The sequence below is a fragment of the Aphelocoma coerulescens genome, chromosome 4, assembly GCF_041296385.1.
Source record: "Aphelocoma coerulescens isolate FSJ_1873_10779 chromosome 4, UR_Acoe_1.0, whole genome shotgun sequence".
In the NCBI taxonomy this organism is placed as follows: Eukaryota; Metazoa; Chordata; class Aves; order Passeriformes; family Corvidae; genus Aphelocoma; species Aphelocoma coerulescens.
In genome coordinates, this window is record NC_091017.1 from 66,213,045 (window position 1) to 66,237,746 (window position 24,702).

The 24,702-nt window shown below is 39.0% G+C and overlaps 2 protein-coding genes and 1 long non-coding RNA gene across 4 annotated transcripts; 1 reads left to right on the forward strand and 2 right to left on the reverse strand.

Annotated features, from left to right (window-relative positions):
• Positions 1 to 113: 113 nt before the first annotated feature.
• OTOP1 (otopetrin 1) lies at positions 114 to 14,086 on the reverse strand. The gene is made up of 6 exons (XM_069012216.1): positions 13,746 to 14,086; positions 8,218 to 8,354; positions 5,392 to 5,450; positions 3,303 to 3,433; positions 1,367 to 2,313; positions 114 to 996 (listed from the first exon to the last, which is right to left on the reverse strand). The coding sequence occupies exons 1-6, from the start codon at positions 14,029 to 14,031 to the stop codon at positions 826 to 828; spliced, it is 1,731 nt and encodes a 576-aa protein (XP_068868317.1). The 5' UTR covers positions 14,032 to 14,086; the 3' UTR covers positions 114 to 825.
• A 102-nt stretch (positions 14,087 to 14,188) lies between these two features.
• LOC138109968 (uncharacterized) lies at positions 14,189 to 15,250 on the forward strand. Its single transcript, XR_011150753.1, has 3 exons — positions 14,189 to 14,280; positions 14,436 to 14,649; positions 14,740 to 15,250. It is a non-coding gene; the product is annotated as an uncharacterized lncRNA (long non-coding RNA).
• Positions 15,251 to 15,339: 89 nt separating this feature from the next.
• On the reverse strand, positions 15,340 to 22,850 carry TMEM128 (transmembrane protein 128). Of its 2 annotated transcripts, none has more exons than XM_069014449.1 (5): positions 22,733 to 22,850; positions 21,519 to 21,660; positions 19,573 to 19,734; positions 18,389 to 18,497; positions 15,340 to 17,077 (listed from the first exon to the last, which is right to left on the reverse strand). In XM_069014449.1, the coding sequence occupies exons 1-4, from the start codon at positions 22,848 to 22,850 to the stop codon at positions 18,398 to 18,400; spliced, it is 522 nt and encodes a 173-aa protein (XP_068870550.1). In that variant the 3' UTR covers positions 15,340 to 17,077; positions 18,389 to 18,397. The 2 variants fall into 2 exon arrangements, with proteins under 2 accessions (XP_068870550.1, XP_068870551.1); XM_069014450.1 differs by lacking the exon at positions 22,733 to 22,850 and adding an exon at positions 22,203 to 22,298.
• Positions 22,851 to 24,702: the final 1,852 nt, after the last annotated feature.

Here is a 24,702-nt window from a genome sequence, read left to right on the forward strand (position 1 = left end):
GCACTGGCACACATATATCTAAATATGAGCTGTAAGATTAGTTTTTTCTCTTAAAACATTTCAAGAATATTTGAATAAAGAATTAAGTAAAAGGATTAACTTTATTTCTCGGTTATATCATAGAGTAAATACAAGACAATTAATAGAAATATATTTTATCAGAAAAAAATTATATACAGCATGATACCTAATCATACATGTTACGCATCTGGATTTTTTTTTTTTTTTTTTTTTTTTTTTTTTTTTTTGCTATCTATGACTATTCAGAAAATAATAATTATATATTGATTTTCATCAGTGATATGGAACTTTAACTCCCACACCTCAAATTATCTAGCAAACATTTTTAGGTTTTACTATAAAAAAACCCCCAAAGCTAGGAATTACGAGTTGGAGTTTTCCTAGTATCTCAGGAGAAGCTCTTCCTGGAATTTTCTTTTCTAAGTCATACAGAATTTTTTGTAAACCCCGATCATGAGTCACAATGAATGAAAACAAAGCCATACAAATTATACAGAGAACAGATCCCAGATGACTAAAACAAAGATTAATGAGATTAACTTTACTATGTAGTGTTAATCATATTAACACTAAAATGATTCTGAACAGTGTATTTATACAATAACACCACATATATAACAAAACACGTGGAAGGAAAATTAAAAAATTACATGCTATTAGCTATGGTCCCATCCTTAAAAAAATTATTGAATCTTCTATTTATTGAGCAGATGCTGCGTTCACTCATTCATTCATCCACTCCCTCAACTGTTATTTGTGTAATTAATTATTCAATCAATTGTTCACTGAGGGACCGTATATGATCTACGTTTTACAATTGACCTCAAAGAGCGAGGCAGCTGAATGCATCCGATAGAAAATAGAAAAAGGCATCGCAAGGTTCACAACAATTATCCAGGGTTCAAAGCCAAACACTATTTCTTCTAGTCCATTGTCATACTCTGGGCGGCACCCGAATGCCGGTGGTATCCACAGCTGCAGGGAAAGAACGTGAGGCCAATATTAATCACCAGTGATACAAGTCAATAGCTCTTAATGACTGTGACTCCACCATGCTGCAAATTGGTTTCAGAAACCCCTAAGTAATCCCTCCCTGTTGCCACTGGGGCATGCTGGTGGAAGAGGGTTTCTGCTGCTGCTATAGTTTTTGGACCGTTACTGATAGGAGCCTTCTGTAATCCACATTTAAATAAACTTTGTTCCCCAAAAGCATATTCACTTCTTCCAGAAGTAAAATTTACTGCCCAGAAACTATGGAACCATGCAAATATAATATACTTATCAGACTTTAAAGAATGGGAAGCTTTTGAGTATTAACTTGTGAATTACACTCAAAATGTCTTACCGAAAGGTTGCAGAGGAATAAAAATGCAGCGATGTTCTTCAAAATTCTCCTCTTGTTGTTATTAACTGAGTTTCTACTGTAAAATGAGAAATCTGAGGCTGAGTGCATGACCAAACTATTGTTCTGACTCGTTTCTTCTTTGGCAACACCAGCACCATCGTTTTCTCTCCCACAGATGCTGCCCTTAAACAGACAGGGTACGTCGCCACTGTCTCGAGCAGCTCTGCCATTGTAAACCTCTTTGTATAAGGGGGTGAGGGACAAAGTGCTCCCCCGAGATATGGTCACTATTCGAAGAGTTTTAATGTCGTCATTCACCTTTTCCTGCTCACGGTGGATGGATTCAATGATAAAGAGATTCTGAATATATTTCTCAATAATAACCAGCACGGAGTAGGGCAGGTTATACCATGTGTATTTGGGATGACCTTGGGCACAGATAATGGCGAGGATCGAGCCCCAGGAGAGCAGCCAGGACCCTGCAGCTGTGCCCACCAGTAGTTCTGCATCCAGTTTTCGAGCAGGATTCTTGGAATTATCCAGCGATCTATCTTCCAGTCTGTAGATGAGAAGGGCAACAATTCCAGCTGTGCACATGAGAGCCAACACGAAGATAGCGTGCAAGTAAAACATAGTGAGGGCTAACTCGCTTTTGATTTTCGAACCTCCAATCTGAATTAAATACACAACAACTATGGCTATTGTGCTAGTTAACACCATTAGTCCAAAAATCATTCCAACAGTTATGCCGTGGAATTTGAAAGGAGTTTTGTTTTGCTGGTGGTGCTCAACTTTGCGGCCAATGTTCTTCCACAGGACATAGAGCATTGTAGATGCTAGGATGTGGTACTCTATATTAAAGGGATATAGGTAATATATTCCTTGAGAAAATATCGAGCAGAGAGTTGTTGTCGTGCAATTGCATTGAGGTGCATGATCATCTAGAACTAAAGGAGGAGAGATTAGTTATGTGCATTATAAAGATTCCTTAAGTGAATAAATAAAACATAAATAAAATAATGAAACACAAAAGGTAAGATTTCAGTCAAACGACACCCAGTTACCCACCTAAGAAAAGGCCCCCCTTCCCCAGCCTTCACTGGGCTTTGAAAGTGGAACACATCCCCAGCAGTTATCATAGAATGGCCTGGGTTGGAAGGGAACTACAAGATCATCTATTTCAAACCCCCCTGCTGTGGACAGGGAACCTTCCACTAGACCAGGTTGCTCAAAGCCCCATCCAACCTGGCCTTGAACATTTCCAGGGATGAAGCACCTACAGCTTCTCTGAGCACCCTGTTCCAGTGTCTCAGCCCCCTCACAGTGAAGAACTTTTTCTTTATATCTTCTGTATTCTAAATGTTTGTATTCTAAATTGTTTTGCAATCTAAACTTGCACCATCTCACCAATGGAGAAAATTGTTAATAATTTAAAAAACTACAACACCGAGACCAAAGTCCTTGTCTTGTAAAATAGCACTAATGGGTAACTTCTATCCTTTTGAGCTGTCTCACTGAATCCTGTAGAACCACAGGCCACATGTAACCACTCTCCTAGGAAAGATTTGCAAGATTATCCATGCTTGGTTTTTTATGAATAACTAATAATAGTAAACTCTCATTTTACCACTGCTATGTTAATTTACTTCTGTGATTTAGTAATAAAGTGGTTCCTTAGTGATGTTCCTCAGTGATGTTATTCCCCAAAAGAAATATTCTCAAGAAATTTATTTGCTTGGAACTTAGAAGAAAACCAGTGCCTTGATCCCATATATGATAATGATCATATAACATTTTAGTATCAGCTAATTATCTTTTGCCCCAGAATGACTATTCTGACATAGTCATGAATGACTCAACTGACTCCTACGATGACAATATTTTGTATGAGTGTGCTAGAGCAGGAATTTCAACATGCACCAGCCCTTTTGCTTACCTATAGTTATGTTCCCAAAACCAAGTGTGATTAGTCTCTCCTTATGTTCATTCAACTGATGTTTTGACTCCGTTAACACACCATTTGTCCACAGCAGCAAATTTGTGAAAACAGAATGGATAACACCAAACCTACAAAATAAAGTAATTATTGAAGGAATCTGCACAGACTCCATATATGTCTCCATATATATGTCTCCATATGTGTCTCCATATATGTGAAATGAAATGGATTAACTTTCTGTGTACAAGCTACATGGCATAATTTATTTGTCAGTGCAGGGGGAGGGTTGAAAAATCATCACCGATCTCTAAAGATGTTCTGCAGTCACTGAATATCAGACTTTCAAAACTTTACAGAAATACAGTGCATTAAATGGCCTAATGTATTAAACTATTAATAGGATGCTTTTACTACTTCTTATTCTCTCTTATGTGATGGGTTTTATTCTTTGGGCTGGACAAGCTACATGTTAGTGATTGAACAGTCTGAACAGGATTAATTTTTTTGCAAACTGTATTTCACAGCATTCTGCAGTGCTCCTTCACATTCCCTTTGTCTGATCTTTCTTCACAGATACCACTGCCTTCTCCAACTTCTAGCCCATGAATTTTTATCTCCTGGAGAGAGCTGAAGCTAACAGAGAGCTTTATTCTGTTCAAAGTACTGGTACAAATGAGGGTAGGTCTCCATGCATTTTTGAGACTCCTGGCCTCTGACAAGCCACTTCAGCCTGGTGAAACAGAATGTTATTGGAGAAAGAAGTATATTAATGGCTCTGAAGTTCCTAATAAAATCCAGGCAAAAATGTTCTCCATTGCCAAGCACTCCCTTTTTTTGAAGAAGGCCATGGTATCTCTTTCTCTTTCCTAGGCACAATCCTTTCACCTATGCTCTATCAGGTGTTCTCCTGCACCCAAGGCTGTTCTTGTTTCTTCACCAAGAAACAGTTCTTTATTACAACACTGTTCTCAGTGATAAACTTCCAGTTAGAAATTTTTAAAATGTACTTATAAACAGCTGACATTGCAAAGCCTTCTGTAATCACTGTCTTCCTGAGCTTGGGGTTTGAACACTTATTCAAGAGAGCAGAACAAATGGAGAACCTTCACCACAGATGGTGTTTCTGAGAAAATTCATTTTACCTCCTATAGAAACTGGTCAGATCATTGATAACTTTAAATAAGTGCTTTGAAAATTACCATTTTTTGCTTACTTATATTCTATGTACAGACACATTAATATACACTAATCCACTTTCTCACAAAAACACCAGCAAACTCTTTGGATCTGATTTGGTATGTAGGATACCACCATGGATGGTTGTGTTTCCAAGTGCACTTACACAGCTGCATCTGCCACAACTGTGAGGTGTGGTTGACACACCTGAGGGATGGGATGCCAGAAGGACCTGGATGAGCTCAAGAAGTGGCCCCATGGGAACCTTATGAGGCTCAAAAAGGCCAAGGGCAAGGTCCTGCACCTGGATCAGGGCAAGCCCCAGTATCAACACAGGCTGGAAACATTCAAGGCCAGGTTGGATGGGCCTCTAAGCAACCTGATCTAGTTGAAGGTGTCCCTGCTTATTGCAGAGGGGTTGGACTAGATGACTTTAAAAGGTTTTTTCCAACCCAAACTATTCTATGCATCTAAGACCTAGTTTAAAAAAGGTGGTTTCCATAAAATCAATGTAAAGTACATCAGACACATTGCATTGACTGCAGGCTGGTGATGCAGATTCCTTTTCAGTAGATAAATAAACAAAATATAATATAGTGCATAGTCTTAAAATACGTACATAATGCTTCCTTCTTAAGTGACTCTGTGGTATTATATATTGCCATTTTCCTCTCTCATGAGAAAAATACATGTATTCTGTCACTGTTTTGTATTACAAAATATCAGTACAGTTTAAATAAGGGTAAATGGAGTTACTTTAACTCCTCTATTTCTTTCTACTTAACGCAATCAAGAAGAGAATCAGTCTCTGTATATTTTCATGGTCCCTCATACAATAAAACTTTGGTGTTAAAGCACTGTACAGACCTGCACCTATTAACATGCTAGATGAGGATCAGATCCACTTTACCTTTCAAGTGTTTTGAAAGACTGGATAACATCCTTTGCATGACACCACAGAAAGTACACCTTAATGGAAGAAACACAGAGAAATATCATTACACTAATGAGCATATGTAACACTCAGAAAGGAAAGTGCATCTGTAGATAGCATACCAATGTTTAAAATTTCTGATCATTTAAACAGAGGCAGCTCCATCTCCACACATATGAAAGAGCTCATGATTTCCTGTGGTATTTACACAGAACCTGAGGTTTCTTACATGAAACATCAGTGGCTTAACAGTAGAAAGTCTAAGCATCACTCAGCAAAACATATTTTCCTTCTGTATCTAAAGAGACTTTTATTTCAATGACAAATGAAATAAAGCCACTTGCTGTGGATAGAGGTATGATTGCTGCAGGGCATGGTGATGCTAAGTTTGAATAATTTATTAAAGATATTAAATACTATGGAGGGAAAGAGATTAATGAAAGGATGCCAGACTTGACTAATAAAACAACAGATGCCCAGGAAGCATGGGAAAAGTTTTAACTAACTGCCTGAGAGACAACCCCATTAGAACACAGCAGTTGCAATCAAGGATAGTGCAGAAAACTCAAACAAGGAATAGAAGAGAGAGATAACAATAATGAATTAGCAAATCAAAGGCAAAGAGGAATAAAATTAGAACTCTCTGTTTCTGAGAGCATAATGGAGACCTCACAAGGAGATTGCTGCTGATACAAAACCAAGTGTGGATAGGTTCAAGAAGAACTATACCAGTATTCCTCAGGGATGTTAGGGTGACACTGGGAGTCTCTTTACTCCAAATAGTTCCTAGGATACTGAACTTGTCAATAGGTGAATTATCAGAGAAAGAGTTCTAAGATTCCTCTTAGAAACCTGCCTAGTTTGGTGTTCCAGAAAGGGTCTGAAAAGTGGTAAGAACCTTGGGTTCTTCTTCAGCAATCAGAGTTAACTGGAAGCCCATTTTACCACAGCATCCATTATTGTAGGGTGCTTCCACAGCCACTGTTGTCTGAGGCATTTAATGTGTCATTTTGGAAAAAGATAGGCAAATGCAGTTCTTTATGGCTCACCTATGCTACCCAGGAATAACAATTTCTCTAATGAAACATTTATCAATGAGAGGAGTGGCTGCTGTAAAAGCCCAGACGTAAAGACTGAAATATTTCATGTAGGCTTCAACTGAAATCATATTGAAATTACCTTAGTCTCTAATACCATGTTCAATTTCCCTTCCTGGAATAAATGCAGTAAAATCTGACAGTAGATCTGAAACCATTCTTCAAAACTTATAAAAATGTAAGTTTTGAAGACCTGTTCAGACACAAGATAGTGGGAAAAAATAGGAAAAATCAGTAAAGAAATAGCATAAAATCCAGTTTTCGCTCGCAGAACACTCATTGCCTCCAGGGGACTTCCACCTGCAGAGGAACATAATGCACAGCCTGCCCTGAGAGGGCAGGTATGTGTTAGTTCATATATGGGTGCAGAATGTATCTATTAATTTCATGACATGTATCAGGATGCCTCAGAGTAAATGACAATCTGATACATATCCTGTAGAAAACAAATCCTTTGGTTTCTTTGATTGCTCAGGCTAACATCTAAGTGTTCATTATTTTAAGCTCTGTAGATGATAAATTCAGTGACACTGGGTGATGTGACATTTAAACTAGAATTCTTGTTGCCTTTGTTCAGCATCTTTATTCACCATTCTCCAGTTCATGGTGGCTGGAAACCTTGTCAGCTCTGGGTCACTGGCTGTAAAGAAGAATGCTGTGTTCAGATCAGCAGGGCAGAAGGGCTTAATTTCATTGGTTTGTTTTCAGAGTTAAAGCAAAGGAGTTGCAAGACATGGAGAAGGGATATTACAAGAATGTGAAATTAAGATTACTTCAACCAACTCAGAATTTCACCCTCAGAGAAAAACATAGACAGGGTGAGAGTTACTGTTTAAATTTCAATGCTTTTTTTTTTTTTTAACTGTTGAAGAAAGCAGAAAAATTTAGGTTGTTCAAAAGCTCATTTACATGCAATCACAACTTCTAGAAAAAACTTTCTTTTCTTTCTGAATGACTTAACTTGGAAAATTCAAAACAGTGCCTGGCTATGACTGAGTATGTCAGTTGAGTGGTTTTCTCTTTCCTTCTTCCCTACAAACCTGCTGACAGGGGTTCAGAGGAGTTAATGTGAGAAACAATCAGCTATGGAGTGTCACCCTACACTGTAGACCCAAAGCCTTATAACAAACAGGCAGCTGGAATATTTCACAGGAGTCACTGACTATGTTTGCTACTGTGCACCCACTGATAAGAATAACCAAGTGCTTCTAAAAGGAATATCCATGTTCATTTGTTATAGGACAGTTGTGCAAGTGTTTTAGAATCAGCTAGGAAGGGTTTTGTCCCCTTTGACTTAGCCGGCCTAGACCTCTAACCACAATGAAACATCAGGTTATACAGATTGAACTGAACTTGTGTGGCAAGTCCTACACACAGAAACAAGGGAATGGTCTTTAGCCCAAGTACCCCTTTCAGCCTGAAAATTCTGAAAATTATGTATAATTTTTAAAAAAGGCCACTTAACTTCAACTCCAGGAGAGCATTTTTTGATTATTCAGTTTTTCAAACCCATGTGAATTTTATGGCTAAGCAACTCCAAGTTGCAAAGCTTGAATTTACTATACATGCACAAGGATTTAGTCTTCAAAATTGTTCTGTGATGTGTTTAAAAATAAAATTGGCGTTAAGTCCACTGATGACAAGACAAAATATATTTTTGGTAAGAAATAGAGGTTAATATAAAACTGCAAACAGCAACTTTTACCTGTAAGATGGTGTGCACCGCATGTGTAACAGGAAAAATGCCTTCAGTTGGTGATAAACAGTTTGAAAAATCAATATAATATCCAATTTTAAAGGAGTCCAGAATTAAAGTAATCACTGCAAATAATGTAATCCCACCTACAAATGAAAAAGATATTAGAAAATTTTAATGTATAGTTATAGTGTCTAGAGACCATTTAGGGACATGAAAGTTGATCAATATCTGTGTTCTTGTTTAGGGAAATAAGGGTAGATCAATGCTCACGAAGATAATTGACTCCATGAATTAAGTGCCTCTAATTTGTGAAAGCCTCTGCCCAGTACATTAAGCAAGGATATCTCTGGACAGCCCCTGCATGGTCGGTGTGGAGCTGCCAGCCCTGCACTGACCAGGACATTCAGCACCTTGCAGAGTGCCCAGCTCTGGGCAGGATCAGCTTCCCAAGTGACAGTGGCACTGAAGCAGCCACACAGAGCATGAACTACTGCCCTTGGCAGCCCCACAGCAAACTGGGCAGTCCTGGGGAGCTGAACAATCCCCTTACAGTCTCCCAGCCCAAACCTCCACAGTGGGAAATAGCACAATCACTCGGTGTGCCCTCCCCATGGCTCAGAGGGTCACACTTTAACCCAGAGACCACAACTACAATGAGCTGTATGGTTTCTTCTCCTAGAAAGGAACCAAAGCATCTACATTTCACACTCACACAAAAATATCCTAATATACTATTCTAAATATCCTAAAGAACTTTGAAATATGTTTCCCCTAGTTTATTTTTTTAAATTATTATTATTGGGTTTGTACCTGTGTGACTAAGCACAACTGGCAACAAGATTACTGAACCAAACTCTAAGGCCTTAATTTCCTTGGTTTTGGTTTGTTTTGAGGGTTTTCTTTGTGGTTTGGGGTTTTTCTAATTTTTTTAGGCTTTTACTCAAACAAGCTTTCCCTGGATTTAATTTGGACTTACTTGAATGAAGACCAGATAAAAATTCATTCACGGACCTTAACCAGACCTTAAGATATAAACCAATATCAGTATCTTCATTGTTCTTTGCAATTCCTCACAGAGTAAATAACATCACTAGTGTTGACTTCGAAGAATATTCATCTTTTATAAGAGACCACAACCTAATTTCCATATAAGTACCACATGTTCCACTTGACTTGCGGCAATAAAAAAAGAACACTAAAATAAAAGTTCATTTAATTAAAAATACCTTTATTGTCAAAGTTGCAGTGATAAAAAGTAAGTAGAAATTATATAAACATGCTGTAATTTTGTTTATTATTTCATTGACCCTTTAAAATTAAACAAAAATAGACTTCAGAAACCTTTTTAATCATAAGGGTATGAATTCCAGTAGGATTTTATGTTTCTGTTTTACAATCTCTCTATAACATAAACAGTATTAAATTACCAATTGAGTGCAATTTCTACCAAGAGCTAAAAACTTTTGCTTTAATATTGCAAAATCTAAAACCTCCGATCTGCACTTCATGCATGTGCATAATCCCATAGAGTATGTTAATTTACATTTCTTAGGTCAGCTAATTTGTATACTAACACATGTAATGGGACTAGAGCCCACATTTAAATAGATGTGCCATTTTCATTATGTATGAAAGTAAATGTTACCACAAAATGTGAAGCCATAGGCTACTCTTGAGATCAAATTATATGTTTCCTTCCTTGTCTAAAGAATTTAAATAATTCTGAAATAAATTAGAATTGCTAGTTCTGAAATAACTGTCTGAGGTAACTAGACATGCTCTGAGAAAGATGTTAGACTAGATGACCTTCAGAAGTCCCTTCCTGAATTATTCTATAATTGATTATGTGATTTATGGTTTATTTAGAAATTATGCAGGAAACCGCCTATTTGTCTGAAATACGTCATCTTGAGGGACTTCACATGTGTTATGATTGTTTCAATAAGAAGGCAAAAGCTATCTTCTGAAGTAAAAAGATACAAAACACTGTCTTCCAGGGACTAGAAGACTTTATATGACTCTTTTGATGTTAGATTGTTTCATTTATTCAAATGGTCACTAGATGTTTCTGACAATTACTCAGGTGGTCATACAAGTGTATACAAAGTGTCCAACATGCTTATTTATGGATTTCAAAAGAGAATGATTGTGCTAATTTGCTTAGTCAAAAGCCAAAGCACAACCATAATGACCATGCACATGGTATGTTAATAGTTTTTTTGTTAACATTTTGTGATGGAAACTTCAGTAGTATGTGCTAGTACTAAACAGACACCAGTAATTTCAAGGAAGATAATTCCCCTGCTTTGCTATTTCCATTTGAAATTTTAAGAAATGTGAAATGATTGCGACTGAGCGCTGTTTCATTATTTTTTCTTTTTGAACATTTGTTGAAACCTGCATATCTTAAGGCATTAATAATAGGATTTTCAATATTGCTAAGTGCTGGCTCGTTTCTTCCTGCTAACCATCAAGAACAAAAACCATAATGACATAGTTGCACAAATACTGCTCTCACCTTAAAATATTGTTCAAATAATTGGCAATGCAATGCAGGCAGTAAAAAGATACAAGTTGAAGTCTGTCAAGAGCTTTTTAAGTTGACTCGTTGTCAATGTTTTAAACAGAAGCTGTGCTGATAAAGAATGTGATAAAATAAAGCTGTTTGTGAAGCCAACTGATTTTTATTTTGAGTTCTCTGGCTCACTTCACTGAACTTTCCCAAAAAATGATCAGAGAGCTTTTCCTAGCAGGAGACCATACTTAGGGGAATAACTTTTGGATAAGTCAAGGGAAGACTTCCTGAGATTCCCTGTGGCTATTTGGGTCAGGATAACTGTGTTGTATTAAAGCCAGAGGTCTCCCACAAACTTTTCCCACATTCAGACTAGGAGTGGTTCTTGGTCAGCCATGCAGGCAGGAAGAACCGAGCTCGAGGGTTCACACAATTGACACCTTGGTGCAGAAAAGCTTGAGGAAACCTTCCTGTGAGCAATTATTACAAACTGATCATCTGTCCTTCTAGCATTGCTAAACTTGTACAAGGAGTCAGTTACAGGAGGTTTTTGTTAAATCATTCCATTTCAACATTTGTCAGAGCAAAATGGTCTAAGTAGGCAATTGCCACCATTTTTACTAAAATAATATTCACAGTTTGAAAGGATTCATGAAAATACACTCATTTTATACTGTTTAATACAAGGACATTTGCTCTCACAATTACAGCAAGGAGATGTTCTTCAAAAGTAGCTGATAGAGCTAGTAAAAAATTGCAGAAAGCTTTCTGTGGAAAAACTCAAAAAAATATGTCTGTCCCACTCCACCCTTCCCTTTCTTTTTGGACTTTTAATCTTTGAGATAAAAGATTTCTATGACAAAAGCACTGATAAAGAGGAGTGCAAGGGGTATCTTGGCAGAGGAATTGCCACCTGAGTTTTTCCTTAGCTCAAATAAGTTTTCTTTTACCAATAGAGGATAAAGGAGTTGTACAGACTTGTTGTAACTACAAGAAACTCCCAAGAATAGGAAAGTGTAGGTCATTCCCTAAGGGCAAATTTGTTGAATTGCAGCCTAGACATCCAAGAGAAGCCATGGAAGCCGCACCACTTGAGAAGCCAGTACAAAGAACCATCCTGTGCTAGTGAAAGAAATGGATAAGGTAACCTAGCAGTTCAATCCAGGATCTTATTTCTAAGTTTCTGTGACTCCTTATATTCTGTAGGACAAATGAAATGCTGTGAATGCGGCGCCAAAAGAAAGAGGGCAGGGGATCCTGCTATACTTACCCATGCTAGGCAGTATTTATTCCATATTTAGGAGGGGAAAGCTACCCTCTGTGTAACAAAAGCATAGCTTGGTCCAAGGTAGGATCAAATTAAGCCTTGCACAAATTTCAGGAGGTTGTAAGCCACATAAGCTAACAAATGAAAAATGCCTGAGAGATGAATATTGACTTGGAAATTATTAAATAATCAAGAGGAACAATTCAACACTTGGTATGTGAACTCCATTCACTTCAGGAAAGAGACTACAGACCATGGCTGTACATTAGACATTAAAAAACCCCAGGTTCTCTGTCAGCAGTTCATACACAAACGTCAACAGTTGCAAAGAAAATAAACAATACACAAGCACCAAAACTGAGAACAAACTACACTTCCACAGCACAACCTTACTTTTCAAAATAATCAGGTGTCAGGTGTTCTTGGAATTTTCATTTAGATACTTCATTAGCTGTTGTGAAAATTAACTGTTGTGTCATTGTTAGGAATGAAACATTGTTAAGAAGTCAACATTTTACGGAAAAGTTTTCTTATAACATTCCACTTAAATACTTACTTTCTGATCTGTCATTTACAGTGCTGAGACTGAAAGAGGAAGAGGCTGGTAAAACTGGGTTTGCCTATTATTCCACAAGCACTGATGTATGCTGTTTCTTTTTCTTGGTACCCAGAAACATAGCATTCCTGTCACTACAACTCTGTGGTGTGCTCCCCAAACACCTTCTCTCAATATACCTTTAGATCCTCACTCTGGTATGCACCTGACTCTGCAGACAAGGGCCAGCACATCCCAGCACTACCCTGGCAAACTTGTATACTTTTTTGCAAGTGAATGGTCATTTTAGATTCCTTGCTTAACTGCTTTATGTTCTAATCTAAAACTGATCTGGTCAGGGATTTTGTCCTCTTCTGTCTAACTCTAGATGTTTCTTGCAGATACAAAAATGCTGCTAGCAAGGATTTTCTTGCTATTTTCTAAGTCCGTGAGAGACTTTTCTCTCTCACAGAAGAGGTAGCAGAGTTATGTAAACACCCAAGCCACCTGCAACCTTGAAAAGTCTTGTTTATGGTATAGTAGAAAAATATTTTGACAATGGGTGTTTTAGGATTTTAGCCAATCGCCCCAAGGGCTGGCTGATCCTTTGTCCAATTAGACTACGAAGAAAAAAGTCTATAAAAGAGTTTGTAAAATAATTAAATAAATCAATCTTGCTGCACAATTCCTGCCTGCTGGATCTTCTCTCCTCCTCCTCCCTATGGCTGCGGGACACGGTGATATACCCTAGGGCCCAGGCCTGTGGTAATAGTTTCTAAAGCATCACTGTACACATATAAACAGGAATCTCTGATATACATTGGTATAGAGAGCACTTGAGGACCTTTCTGACTGGTACTACCATAAAGTAAGTTGCACTATACCATCTGGAAAAGGTGATAATTGCCTCTTCCACTGGCTGTATTTCATTTTTCAAGTTTCACCAAACCAGTCTGGTAAGGAAAAAAGGCTCCAGAGCTTTCAGCACTATAAATGGTAGGTTGGAAAGTGAGGATGTTTAACAAACAGCTTCCCCATGCAATCTCCTCGTATGTTCAGCTTATGCATATATTTACTTTAGAGTGCACTGCATGTGCATTGAGTCTGTGATGCCTCCCGGTAGGGATGGAGAGGGTAACAAAGAGGTAGCAGACACAGGTGATGGCACAGATGTCTCTTGTGCGGTACCATCCTTTGTGCCATCGGCCCGTACTTACACTTCAGCCAGCGGGCTCCGGCGTGTGTGTCCTTGTCCCGGATCAGCCTCCTCTGCGTGCAGCTCCTGCAGAGGTACCACAGCATCCACAGCAGCTGGATGAGCATCAGCGTGATGAGGTAGGAGAGCAGGTGGCTCTTGCTGATGCCCACGGCATGCACAGCCCAGGCGAAGGTGAGCAGCAGCCCGGCCAGGAAGAGATTGATGCCGTACTGGCTGCTGAGGATCTCGGCGTTTTTCTGCGGGTAGCTGCCGCCCACCGCGGGGCACCCGGCCGCTTGCTCCATCTCCCACGCCGCCGGCCAGGTGCTGCACCAGGCGGTCCGGTTTCCCCCGGGGAGCCCCGAGGCCGCCGCTGGCCCGTCCCCCATCGCGGCGGGGGCGGAGCGGGGCCGCCGGCCCCGGCCGTGCCGTGCCCGCGGGCGGGGGCTCCCGGCTGCCGGGGCAGCCCCGCGCCCCTCGCTAAGGGAAAGGCTGCTGAGGCTTTTGCGGGACAGTCTTGCCTGAGGCCGACAGCAGCTGGGGTCCAGATCAGGGTAAGGAGAAGTCACTCGGACGAAGGTTAGTCCGGAGCCAGGCAGTCATGTTCCTTGCGGAGGGGCAGGTGAGCCCTGTCCGGCTGGCTCTGGTGAGGGACATGAGGTTATGTCTGTGTTGAGAGACCTGTGCGGTGTAACCCGTTCCCTGACAGGGAGATGGGAAAGACAGCGTGTGTTGAGCAAACGCCCGGCCCGCTGGCTGGAAAGCCGAGGAACAGCCAATATCTGGGAGCGGCGCGGCTGGAGCCTGCCCTGCAGCCCAGGAGCCACAAGCTGCGGCTGGAGCTCCTTCGTACGGTGCGGCCGAGGGACCAGCCACGTGCTTCACGCTCTGGGCCCCACAGGCCATCTTCTTTTGGGCAATCGGTACTTTCACTGTTAGTACAGAACCTCGGTTTTCAGGAATTCTCTAGACCTTTCAAAAGAGGCAATTTACCTTTTTTTTTTTTTTTTTAGGAAATCCCGTTCTGACAACACAGTATTATAGCAATCGCTAGCTGGAGAAGCAACTACTGAGCTCAAAGTAGCAAAAACTTCTGCAGAATGTAGTCCACTTCTTATATATTCATTTTCCCAATATTTATACACACCTTCAGTATTGATCCTTTTCTACTTAAACTGAATTCTCTTAATTTTAGGTATTTGGGTGCCGAGCATAGCTTGGAGGCCAAACACCAAGACAGACTGGTCCTTGTTCTGGCCAAGTAGGTCTTATACTTTCCTTTTGAGCATGTAGTGAATGAGTATTGTGTTGGATACTCAGAACTGTTACTGAAACACTTTGCAGGACTTTGTACAACGAGCATATCTACCTGGGATTCTCAGAAAGACATCAAAGTAGTCAGAGGGCAAGCAGCTCTCCAAAGATGAACAGAGTGGTATTACACTTTCAATAAACCCACTGAGGGGGCATGAAAGACAAAGATATTCCAAGTCAAGTACAGTATTTAAAATTTACATCAACATCTATTTTATAGAGAAAGCAATAGGATGAGCTGAAGTCTCCAAGAAAGTGTAATTAGACAGTTAAACAATTAAATACTGAACAACAATTGATCACTTTTGTACAAAGTTTATTAAGATGTTCAGAAGAACAAATTTGAAAAATCATGTAGGAAAGAGTAATTTTAATTCAAGATCACAAAGCAACTTAAAACACCAAGCTGACAAATAAAAATACAGCTATAATAACCATCCCTGAGCAATACTGCATTTTAAATATGATAATAAACAAAGTTATTCAAATGTACCTGTGTATGCAGACATAAAATTGTTAAAACTTTTTGAAAGATGAAGACCTGAAGATAAGCAACTTGCACTTTGAAGATGTGAAGCACGACTGGTTTTGGCAAACTTAAATATTACATTTTAAAAAATCAAGCTGTTAACTTACTCTACAAACTACTTAAAGTAGTGCTGAACACACTTTGTTTTGGTTTGTCTGATCCTTTGTATTACACACTTATTCGGATGTAACCTTTTTGCTTAATGGAACAGTAACAGCCAAAGACAATGTGTATCTTTTTCACTACTAAACATTCCAGGTGTTCAGCAGTGGTGTGAATTTGGAAGTCAGAATGAAGAACACAGTATCCTTTGATAGTCCAGACTTTAAGCAACAGTCACAAGGAGTAGATTTTAACAAGTTTCAATACCCAATTTCTACATTCTCCTATTTTCCACAAGGTGTGTGTGGGAAAGTATTTACACAAGGATCTACATAAAGTGGTCTAGCAACTAGATGGTGCCCAGGTCTTCAGACAGTTAAGTATCTCAGCCAACATGAACAGACACCTAATAAAAATAAAATGCTATTTTATTTTCCCAACTGAGTATAACTAGTAGCTTTTAAGTTAATATCAGCCTCTTCATTGCTGAGGAAGGAAAATGGTAACTTCATTTACAGGCACTGCTAAGAATGAAAAGTTAATTTACAGAAGAAAAAACAACCTGAATACTGAAAAACAGTGCATACATCAAAATAATTTAATGTGTGCTCCAAATTTATTGTGTAGTGTTAATATTGTTCATTGTATTGCTGGTTATTCACAGCTTGATTATCCATTTTTGGCTGTGGACAAACTGTATGAGCACAAGTAGAATTTATTTGTTTCATTGATGGCACTGCCAAATGCCAACCAGCTTTCCCTTACCCCTACCCATACTTTCTTTTTAAACACTAGCAGATCTGAATTCGAGACATTAGGTAATAAAGTATTTCCTACAAGGTAACATATATAACATTAGAAATTTAACAGATCAAGAAATGTCTCCTATAAGTAAGTTTACAAGTACAAACACAGGTTCCAGATAACAGTATTTTACCTGTCAATTCAAATGGAAAGAACATAGAACTAAAACCACACAACACTTGATCTTAGTATCAATTACTTCCAAATCAAACAACATGATTTGAGCAGGAAGCTGGACTAGGTGACCTCTGAGGCCCCCAGAGATAATATTTAAAGGTCCCTTCCAACACTAACTATTCTATGTTGCTATTACTTACTACCCATGTGCTTAATATTCAAATATAAATAGAAGCTTTACAAAGCTTTACAAAATGAAAGGCCTCATGTTACTAGGAGATGTAAAACCTATTTATCTTTCAATTATTCAGTAATCAGTTGCTTTTTCCTATGGTTACGTCCATTAATCTATAAATCAAGTAGATTAAGAATTGCTGTATCAGTTAGAGCAAACTGGCAGTATTAGAAACCACAGAAGTACTGGAATGTAACAAAAGTGACATACACTTTGCAGGATTACAGTTACTTGAGTCCTTCACATGAAGCTGAAAGAAAAGAAAAGAAAAAAAACCAACCCAATTTAACAAAAATCTTTGAAGGTTCTAAATACTGCACAAGTTGTATCTTGTACTAAATAAATTAGTGATTTTGCAACCAAGTAATAACTTGGCCCTAATTTTTAGGCAAGTAATTATTTGACCTAATACAGAATTTTCCCACATACTTCCAGCGCTCAGACAGAACACAGCCAATGATAGAACAAACAAACATGAATAAGTTTGTATCAGCAAGTGTGACTCAGGTTCCCACAGTAAAGAGGTTCTGAATTAAGTACTATATTTTTCAGAAGTCTGTGAGTTTTGTCAGAATAGAAGTTAATAACTTCCTTAAAAATCTTGATATCTAGGAAAAAAAAATCTGAGTTTCACCATCCCAGCATTAAACACTTTTTGCTTACAACTTTGTCAGTACAAGAGGCTACACTCTAAATCCAGCACAGTCTTCTTGCTGCACTCCTAAAAATGCTGAGGGATCTCCTCACCAGAAAGGATTTGTGACAGCAAGCAAAGCCAAACAGGCTTCCTCCACATTCCCTTGAGAAGTACAACAAACAAGACCTGCTGAAGGAGTAGCTTCCTTGGATGATATGAGACCCTTGTGATACAGGGGACATCCTTTACCCCATTTACTGAGTTGTCTTTGATGTCTTCCTTAGCTTTTCACATTTCACAGGATTCATTTGATAAGTATAGCCTAACAAAAGATGTGGGAACCCACTTTCAATATGGCAGTTATTGAGAATGGGTTTTTCAAGTCAACAAAACAGATGGGTTTGCCTTTGAAAAGTTCTTTTTAGAAAGAACAAAGAACTTCTCATATCTGGCAATTTTCCAGATAGCAGGTTGATCTGGACTGTTCATCACAGAAAATGAATACAGCATATTTAAAGACAAAGATATGACAAAGATTTTGAATTTAAAAAAATAAAGAAGGCACTTGCACACAAATGTTGGTATCTTCTCCCCTTTACTATCAGGTCAAGCAGCTTTGCTAAGAAGTTCTCTGAGTATAAGCTGCAGGTTTTTGGCCTATACCAAACCCAGACCATACACTCTCACTAATGTTTCTTTTCAGTGTCTTGAATGGAATCTTAGAGAAGTGAAAAGGATACTCTTCCCTTTTGGATAATTGCACGTTGTCTGGTTACTCTATATGCCACAAAATGTGAAAATGCTAAGAATGTACACAAAACATAGAGAAGGAATCCCTAAAGGGTCATCCAATCCTTAAATGTCTAACAAATCAGCTCCCACGAGATAAATACTTTTATGTGCTTAGGAAATTCAATTATTTACCTGAAGGGCTTATCCCAGGAGTGATACAAGCATCACAACACCCATGAACTGAATGAAGAGCAACACAGGTGTCAAAAATGACCAGACAGGCCACAAGGCAACATTGAAACTGGGAATAAAAACAGAAATTATTTGGTAAGTTCAGTTGTCATATTACGGAAACAACAGGAATACAAAGAAAACATGTCACAAGAGGAAATAAGATTTAAATTACTTAATCTGGAAAAATACTTGCTTGTTTCTGAAAACAAAATCCATCAAGGGTAAACGGTAAAGATACCTTTTACTTTCAGAAAATCTGTATCTGAAGCCCCTGAAAATGACCTACTCTTTGATTTTTCCATGGGCATACATGGCAGCTGAGAGAAGCCTTGATATAAACTTCCATCCAGACAGATTTCAGTTAACTGAAGAGACAGGGGGAAAACCAACTTATTTTACAACTGAATTACAAGAATTACAGATTTGACTAATTATAAACCATAGGGAACCTTTATTTTCTTCAATCTTCCTTTTTTTTCGCCATCACAACAAATACTGACTGATACTCTGATATAACAGCAAAACAAGAGGAAATCAACTTTCAAAGGGAGAGTAAATAAATACTTGCACAATAAATAAAAATACTGGCACAATGTATGTAATTTTCTTCATTCACATGCACATTTGCTCAGTTCTGACGCATATAACCTCATAAGTCTCTTATTAAAAGTACCATTCTCAGACAAAATATAAACCCTTAAAGCTCATATAGCAATAGTCAGAAGTTTAACATTTTGTGTATGTTTGCTACTTACAGATTGTTTGATAATTAAGAACTCTGACAGAAACTGATCAAGCTGAATTTTTTCTCAGATGGAGAATGCACCTTTGTCTTAATTTGTAAACTGCACAAGTAGTTGTCAGAGGTGAAAAATTTACACTAACAAAGATAACGACTTCAGTTTTCCCCTAAATTTTCAAGGCAAAAAAGATCCAGTACATCTCTAAGTACACAATATACAGTTTCAACTGCTGCAACTCTTGCTTTGTGGATGAAAGTTGAAAGTGCAAGAAATTATGCTACACAGAACTGGTATTGTCACCAATACATGTAGTAGAATTACAGAAATTATTAAATGAGCCAATTAACCCACAGGTTTTGCACAGGTTTAGCAAAGTTTGTACATGGTGTTTGAACTCACCAAATTGCTGCTGCTATAAAGGTAGCTGTTGTGATAGGAATCAGTGCAGGGTACTGCTCATCATAGTCCTGAATTCCACAATACCACTCAAGATACAGTATGCAGTAAAAGGCAACAGATAAACATGCAGCCAGTAAACAAGTGCCACAGGCAAGCCACCAACTGTGGGAAGAAAAGCACATTAAATCATGTTTGGCACAGTCACATTGCAGTTTGCACAGTAATCTTCACTCCAGTCTACAACCAGAACAGACAATATCTGTTAAATATACAGATTGTGGCCTAGAGTTCCTGTAGGTTTTACAAAATTTAATTTTACAGAACACTTCTTGCCCTTCAAAGCTGTCTAATATAAAATAGGCTCCACTGCAACTGTGCTTTACACTATAAATTAGACTGGTGATCTTTGTGCAACAGAAATATTGCCAAAAGCTTTAATATGGTTTCTGTTTGTGAACTCTCAAATTCAACAGACGAAAAGCATGAAGATTTTTCTTTATAGCTGCTGAAGAAAACCACGGAGAAATCCAGAATTTTAAACTGAGAATCATAAAAACACAGGGTATGTGACTATTTAGGAAGACACTTTTGAGCCTCTTTGAGGACATACTTCAATAACAGCTCAGGAAAGGCAACTTGGGAGGAAGATGCACTTTAATAAAATCTTATCTGAATGTGTATAACAAATAAAAATTTTGAAAAGTGAATTCTCATTACCATAACTTGATTACTAAATTACAAAGGGTAATCAAGGATCTTCCTACTCAGGTAACATTTGCTCTGGAATGGTACAGCGAACATAATGTGCTACTTTGGAACCTTGGTACTACCACTTGAGAGTTCTGCACTAAGAGAACTGTTGTCATGGCCTGCCTAGACAAACAGTGCAGGAAGACAGGGTCCTGACCCCAAATTTTGATTACATCCTGGAATCACCAGTTTTCTTTCACAGTCAGCTGTGTGAAGGGTGTAACCAGCCTGGGAGAGCAGCTTCAGAGAACCTCACAGCACAGAGCAAGGCCCTGTGCAGCTTCCACATAATGATATAACAATGACAACAGCAATGAGAGTTTTAAAAGCTGAAGCTATCTAAAAATATTTAACAAACATCAATCCCACTGAAAATAATTTAACAGAAAAGAAAAAGACTAGAAATAAAAATTACTTCTGAGAAATTATTTCATTAATCTTTTGCTAACCTATTCAAAGTCATCCTAACAACTTCTAGAGAAATGAACTTTTGTTTGACATTTGCATATTAATTTCAGGGGGTTTTTATTAAAATAAAATCAAAACCCCAACACTTCCAACAAAAGAGGCTGCTATTTCTTGGCCTTAAATGAAAACTAGAAGGTACAGTATTAAAATGTCTGGTATCAGAGCAAACTTTGCATGTATAAAGATGGCTCAGTAGAGTTTATAGAGAAAAAAACAATTATAGCAAATATTAAGCATTGTATTTACTTTAAAATTAGTACAATAATAACAGCTTAGGTGGTCATCTGGTCCAACCTCCCTGCTCAAGCAAGCTCAGCTACTGCCAGTTGCCCAGAATCATGTCCAGATGGCTTTTGAGTATCTCCAAGGATGGAGACTCCACAACCTACCTGGGCAACCTGTTCAGTGCTGTCACCCTCACAGTAAAAAAGTGTTTCCTGATCTTCAGAGGGAACCTCCTTTCAGTTTGTGCCCACTGCCTCTGGTCCTGTCCTGGGCACCACTGGAAAGAGCCTGGCTCTGTCTTCTTTGCACCCTCCCCTCAGGTATTTACATGCATTGAAAAGATGCCTCTGAGCCTTCTCTTATTCGGGCTGAACAGTCCCAGGTTTCTCTATTCCTATTGTGGATCTTGTTTATCCACAATTTAAAATACAGTGACCAGATGTACAAACTGAGTATTATTGTAAGACTAAAACACAACTTTTTTGTAAGAAAAGATACCTTACCTATCTGCTTGCATGGTTTCTTTAATATTTTTAAAAAAATCAAAGTAGTATGTCACAGTTATTGATGCCAAAATCCAGAATGCAGAATGAATATTCAATCTGGTAAGAGGCCTCATCGTTTTCTCTACAGCCGTAGACTCTTCTGTAAATAAGAACATAATTATAGCACTAAAGCCAGCCATTAAATGGAATATGATTATAGTTAGGTAAAGCATGATGCTTTATCTTTTTAATTCTTTTATCTTGGGAGATTATTATACTCATCATAATACACTTTGTACTACAAATATTCTAAAAAGCTCTGAAGATTTACTGAAATGAAAAGGACTAAGCAAGGTATCCCTTGATAAAAAGATAAAGCAGTAACAACCAGCACAATACTTTTTAGGAAACAGCTGACTAGATTTTGTAAGCGTTTTTTAACTAATTACAAACTTCTGGTGTTATTAAAGCATTTTTATCAATCTACATATAAAATTTCAGGTTGTTATTTCCAATTACTAATTCATTTGTACCCTTCTTTACAAATTTTAGAATTTGCAAAACTATTTCAGGCATAAATAATTTTCTTGTTCTCAGCTGCAAATAATTCACAAATATTCAGCTCCAGTTTTGGGAGCTAGTTTGACTTACACTGCACACTTTCAGCAGGTAAACTACAACTATCACTGTGCAGGAAAATACCTTCTCTTTTTCCCCTCATCGTCACCGTTTTAGAGAGAGCGAGACATCAGAGGGAGCAGATGAGTAAGCCTCTTTTTGTGCACGACAGTAACCATGTAACACAGTATTTATACACACTGTCAAACAAGGTGTCAGAGGTGATCTTGATGTCTCACACTCTGAAGTTTATCACCAGGAGTTCCCGGTGGCCTCCAGCAGTGTCACATGTGCCCACTCCTCCACACGCACCGCCACCAGCCGAGCGTACCGACAGCTCTGCTGGAGCTTACAGGCAGCTTTATTTTTCATTTCCTAGATTCCTCCTCATCCTACTGGAGCTTGGGCCTGGAGCGTTCGAGCGCTTCCTCCGCATCAGGCAGTGCGCGGCTACAGCCCCTCGCGTCTCCCACACCCAGCTCGCAGTCAGGAGCGGACACCTGAGGGCAGGCGGGGCCGCGCTCCGCGCTGCTCTGCCCGAGGCGCCGCCGCTGCCGCCCCAGCGCCCGCCCGGCGGGGCCCGGCACCGCTCCCCGCGCTCCGGCACCACCCACCGGCCGTCCCGCCGCCCCGGGCAGGCGGCTGCGGCTGCTGCGGGTCCCGGGGCTCCGGCCCGCGCCGCCCCGGGCGCCGCAGCCTCGGCAGCGCGTCCCCGCCGCCGCCGGGCTCCATGTTGGGCCGCTCCGGCAGTGACGCGACGGGGCGGGAGCGCGGCGGCCGCGACCGCCCCGGCGTGAGGGGCAGCGGCAGCGCCCGGCCTCGGCGAGCGGCCCGGCGGTACGGGACACAGAAACAGCTCCGGGAATCGCACTGCCCGCCCCTGGAGAGAGGGAACACGCCGTGTGCAGCCGGGTGCCGCAGTGAAGGCTCTGCTAACGAAATGACTCAGAAAAAAAAAAAAAAAAAAAAAAAAAAAGATAAAACTCTGTGCGTAGAAATGTTTCCCTCAACTGACAGCCAGATGTTCTCGAGGGCAGATGTTAGGGAAATCTTAATTTTTGTGACACAGAGCAGTGGTGTCGGTGAAAAATGGCTGGAGCATGGTGCTAATAACACCAAGCTCGTAGGTTCGATCGCCTTACTGGCCATTTATTTGAGAGTTGGAGTCCATGATCGTTCTGGGTCTCTCCTAACTCGGAATATTCTGTGATTCTCTGAAATGCAAAGCTCTGGGAGCTTTCGAGAGCCACGGGAATCCTGTAGCACTCGAAACTGCACCCCGTAACTGGAAATAATAAACATATTTGCAAGACAAACTAGGTAAAAGTTAAATAAACTAATGAAATGTTTAAATAGATTGTTTCAGTTCTGTAGTTGACTTCTGCGTAACTAGATGCAAAGTCACATCAGCATGTTTTTGCAAACAAAATCTTGAAACCAATTATATTACGGGGGCTTTCTTGTTTATTCTCATGGATAAACTTAAAACTGCTTAATTTTGCTGGTAGATTAAACTTAGGTCTGGTCATTATAAGAATATTGTGAATATTAAGAATACTGTGAATATATGATATATGTACTGTACCTTCTGGGGTGTGTTCAGTGATTAGGCCATTGACATGGCTTTTAAAATTGAAATTTGTTTCTGATAGTAATGGTTCATTAAGTTAATTAGATGATCCATGTAGTTGTTACAAATCCAGTGCTTTCTCAGACAAAATTGTGTGGCGTAACATACCAACTAAGGCAAAAATCCTGCTGATTTCAGAGGAGGTGCCTGTCGGATACAGCAGCAGTTATGGATAGATTTTCAGCAGCTGTTATGAATAGACAGTGGGATTAAATGTAGAAATATTCAATAAAATCTCTGATTATTATAAGGGAGATTGAAGAAAAAAACCTAATTGCAGTATGTGGGTTTTACTTACCAAAATCAAGTTTAGAGTCCTTCTAGCTGTATATACAGTTCAAAAAACCAAATGTTTAATAACCTGATAACACTGTTCCTCTCAGCAGACACAATATTTTGTATGAAAACAATGCTGATGAGAAATGTGTGAAAGTTTCACTTACCAAGTGCATTCTTTGCATATTGTCCAGCATTTATCAACAGAAAAGCCTTGCAGATACTTCCTCTGTAGTTTTATGTTGAGAAAACAGGAAAAACAAAAAGAATGGAATGTAGGCTGTGGTTAAATAATTAAGTATTTTATCAGTAAACCTTAATAGTTTTAGGCCATCCTAAGGGAAGAAACTAACTGGTAGAAACTAATTAGGGTAAAAGCTAAACTTCCTCTGACTTGCAGTTTTAAAGCAGCTCTAAATGTGCTGGATAACTACAGCTATATTTTCCTAAATATACTATTCTCTGTTTTATAGATGAGTGAGATTCTAGGGATGAGGGAAAACAGGGTTCTGGTTATTCTTTGTTACTGTGCATTGAGTTTGAGAAAATTCAGCCTAAAAGATACAAGAACAGAAAAAAAATTTTTTTTCTTTCTCTGCAGAAAGACAGGCCTAAATTTACATCTGAATTTCACGTGAGACATGTCATAGTAAGTAGAAGTTTTTTTCCCAGCCTTAG

Coding starts and splice junctions, on each gene's coding strand:
- OTOP1 (XM_069012216.1), bottom strand. CDS start 14,031: ATGGAGCAAGCGGCCGGGTGCCCCGCGGTGGGCGGCAGCTACCCGCAG. Junction 3,434..5,391: donor TCTTTCAAAACACTTGAAAG/GTAAAGTGGATC, acceptor TTTATTTTGTAG/GTTTGGTGTTATCCATTCTG. Junction 2,314..3,302: donor TTTTGGGAACATAACTATAG/GTAAGCAAAAGG, acceptor CTCCTCCTTTAG/TTCTAGATGATCATGCACCT.
- TMEM128 (XM_069014449.1), bottom strand. CDS start 22,850: ATGGAGCCCGGCGGCGGCGGGGACGCGCTGCCGAGGCTGCGGCGCCCG. Junction 21,661..22,732: donor CCGGGGCGGCGGGACGGCCG/GTGGGTGGTGCC, acceptor TCTTATTTACAG/AAGAGTCTACGGCTGTAGAG. Junction 19,735..21,518: donor GAAACCATGCAAGCAGATAG/GTAAGGTATCTT, acceptor TTCTTCCCACAG/TTGGTGGCTTGCCTGTGGCA.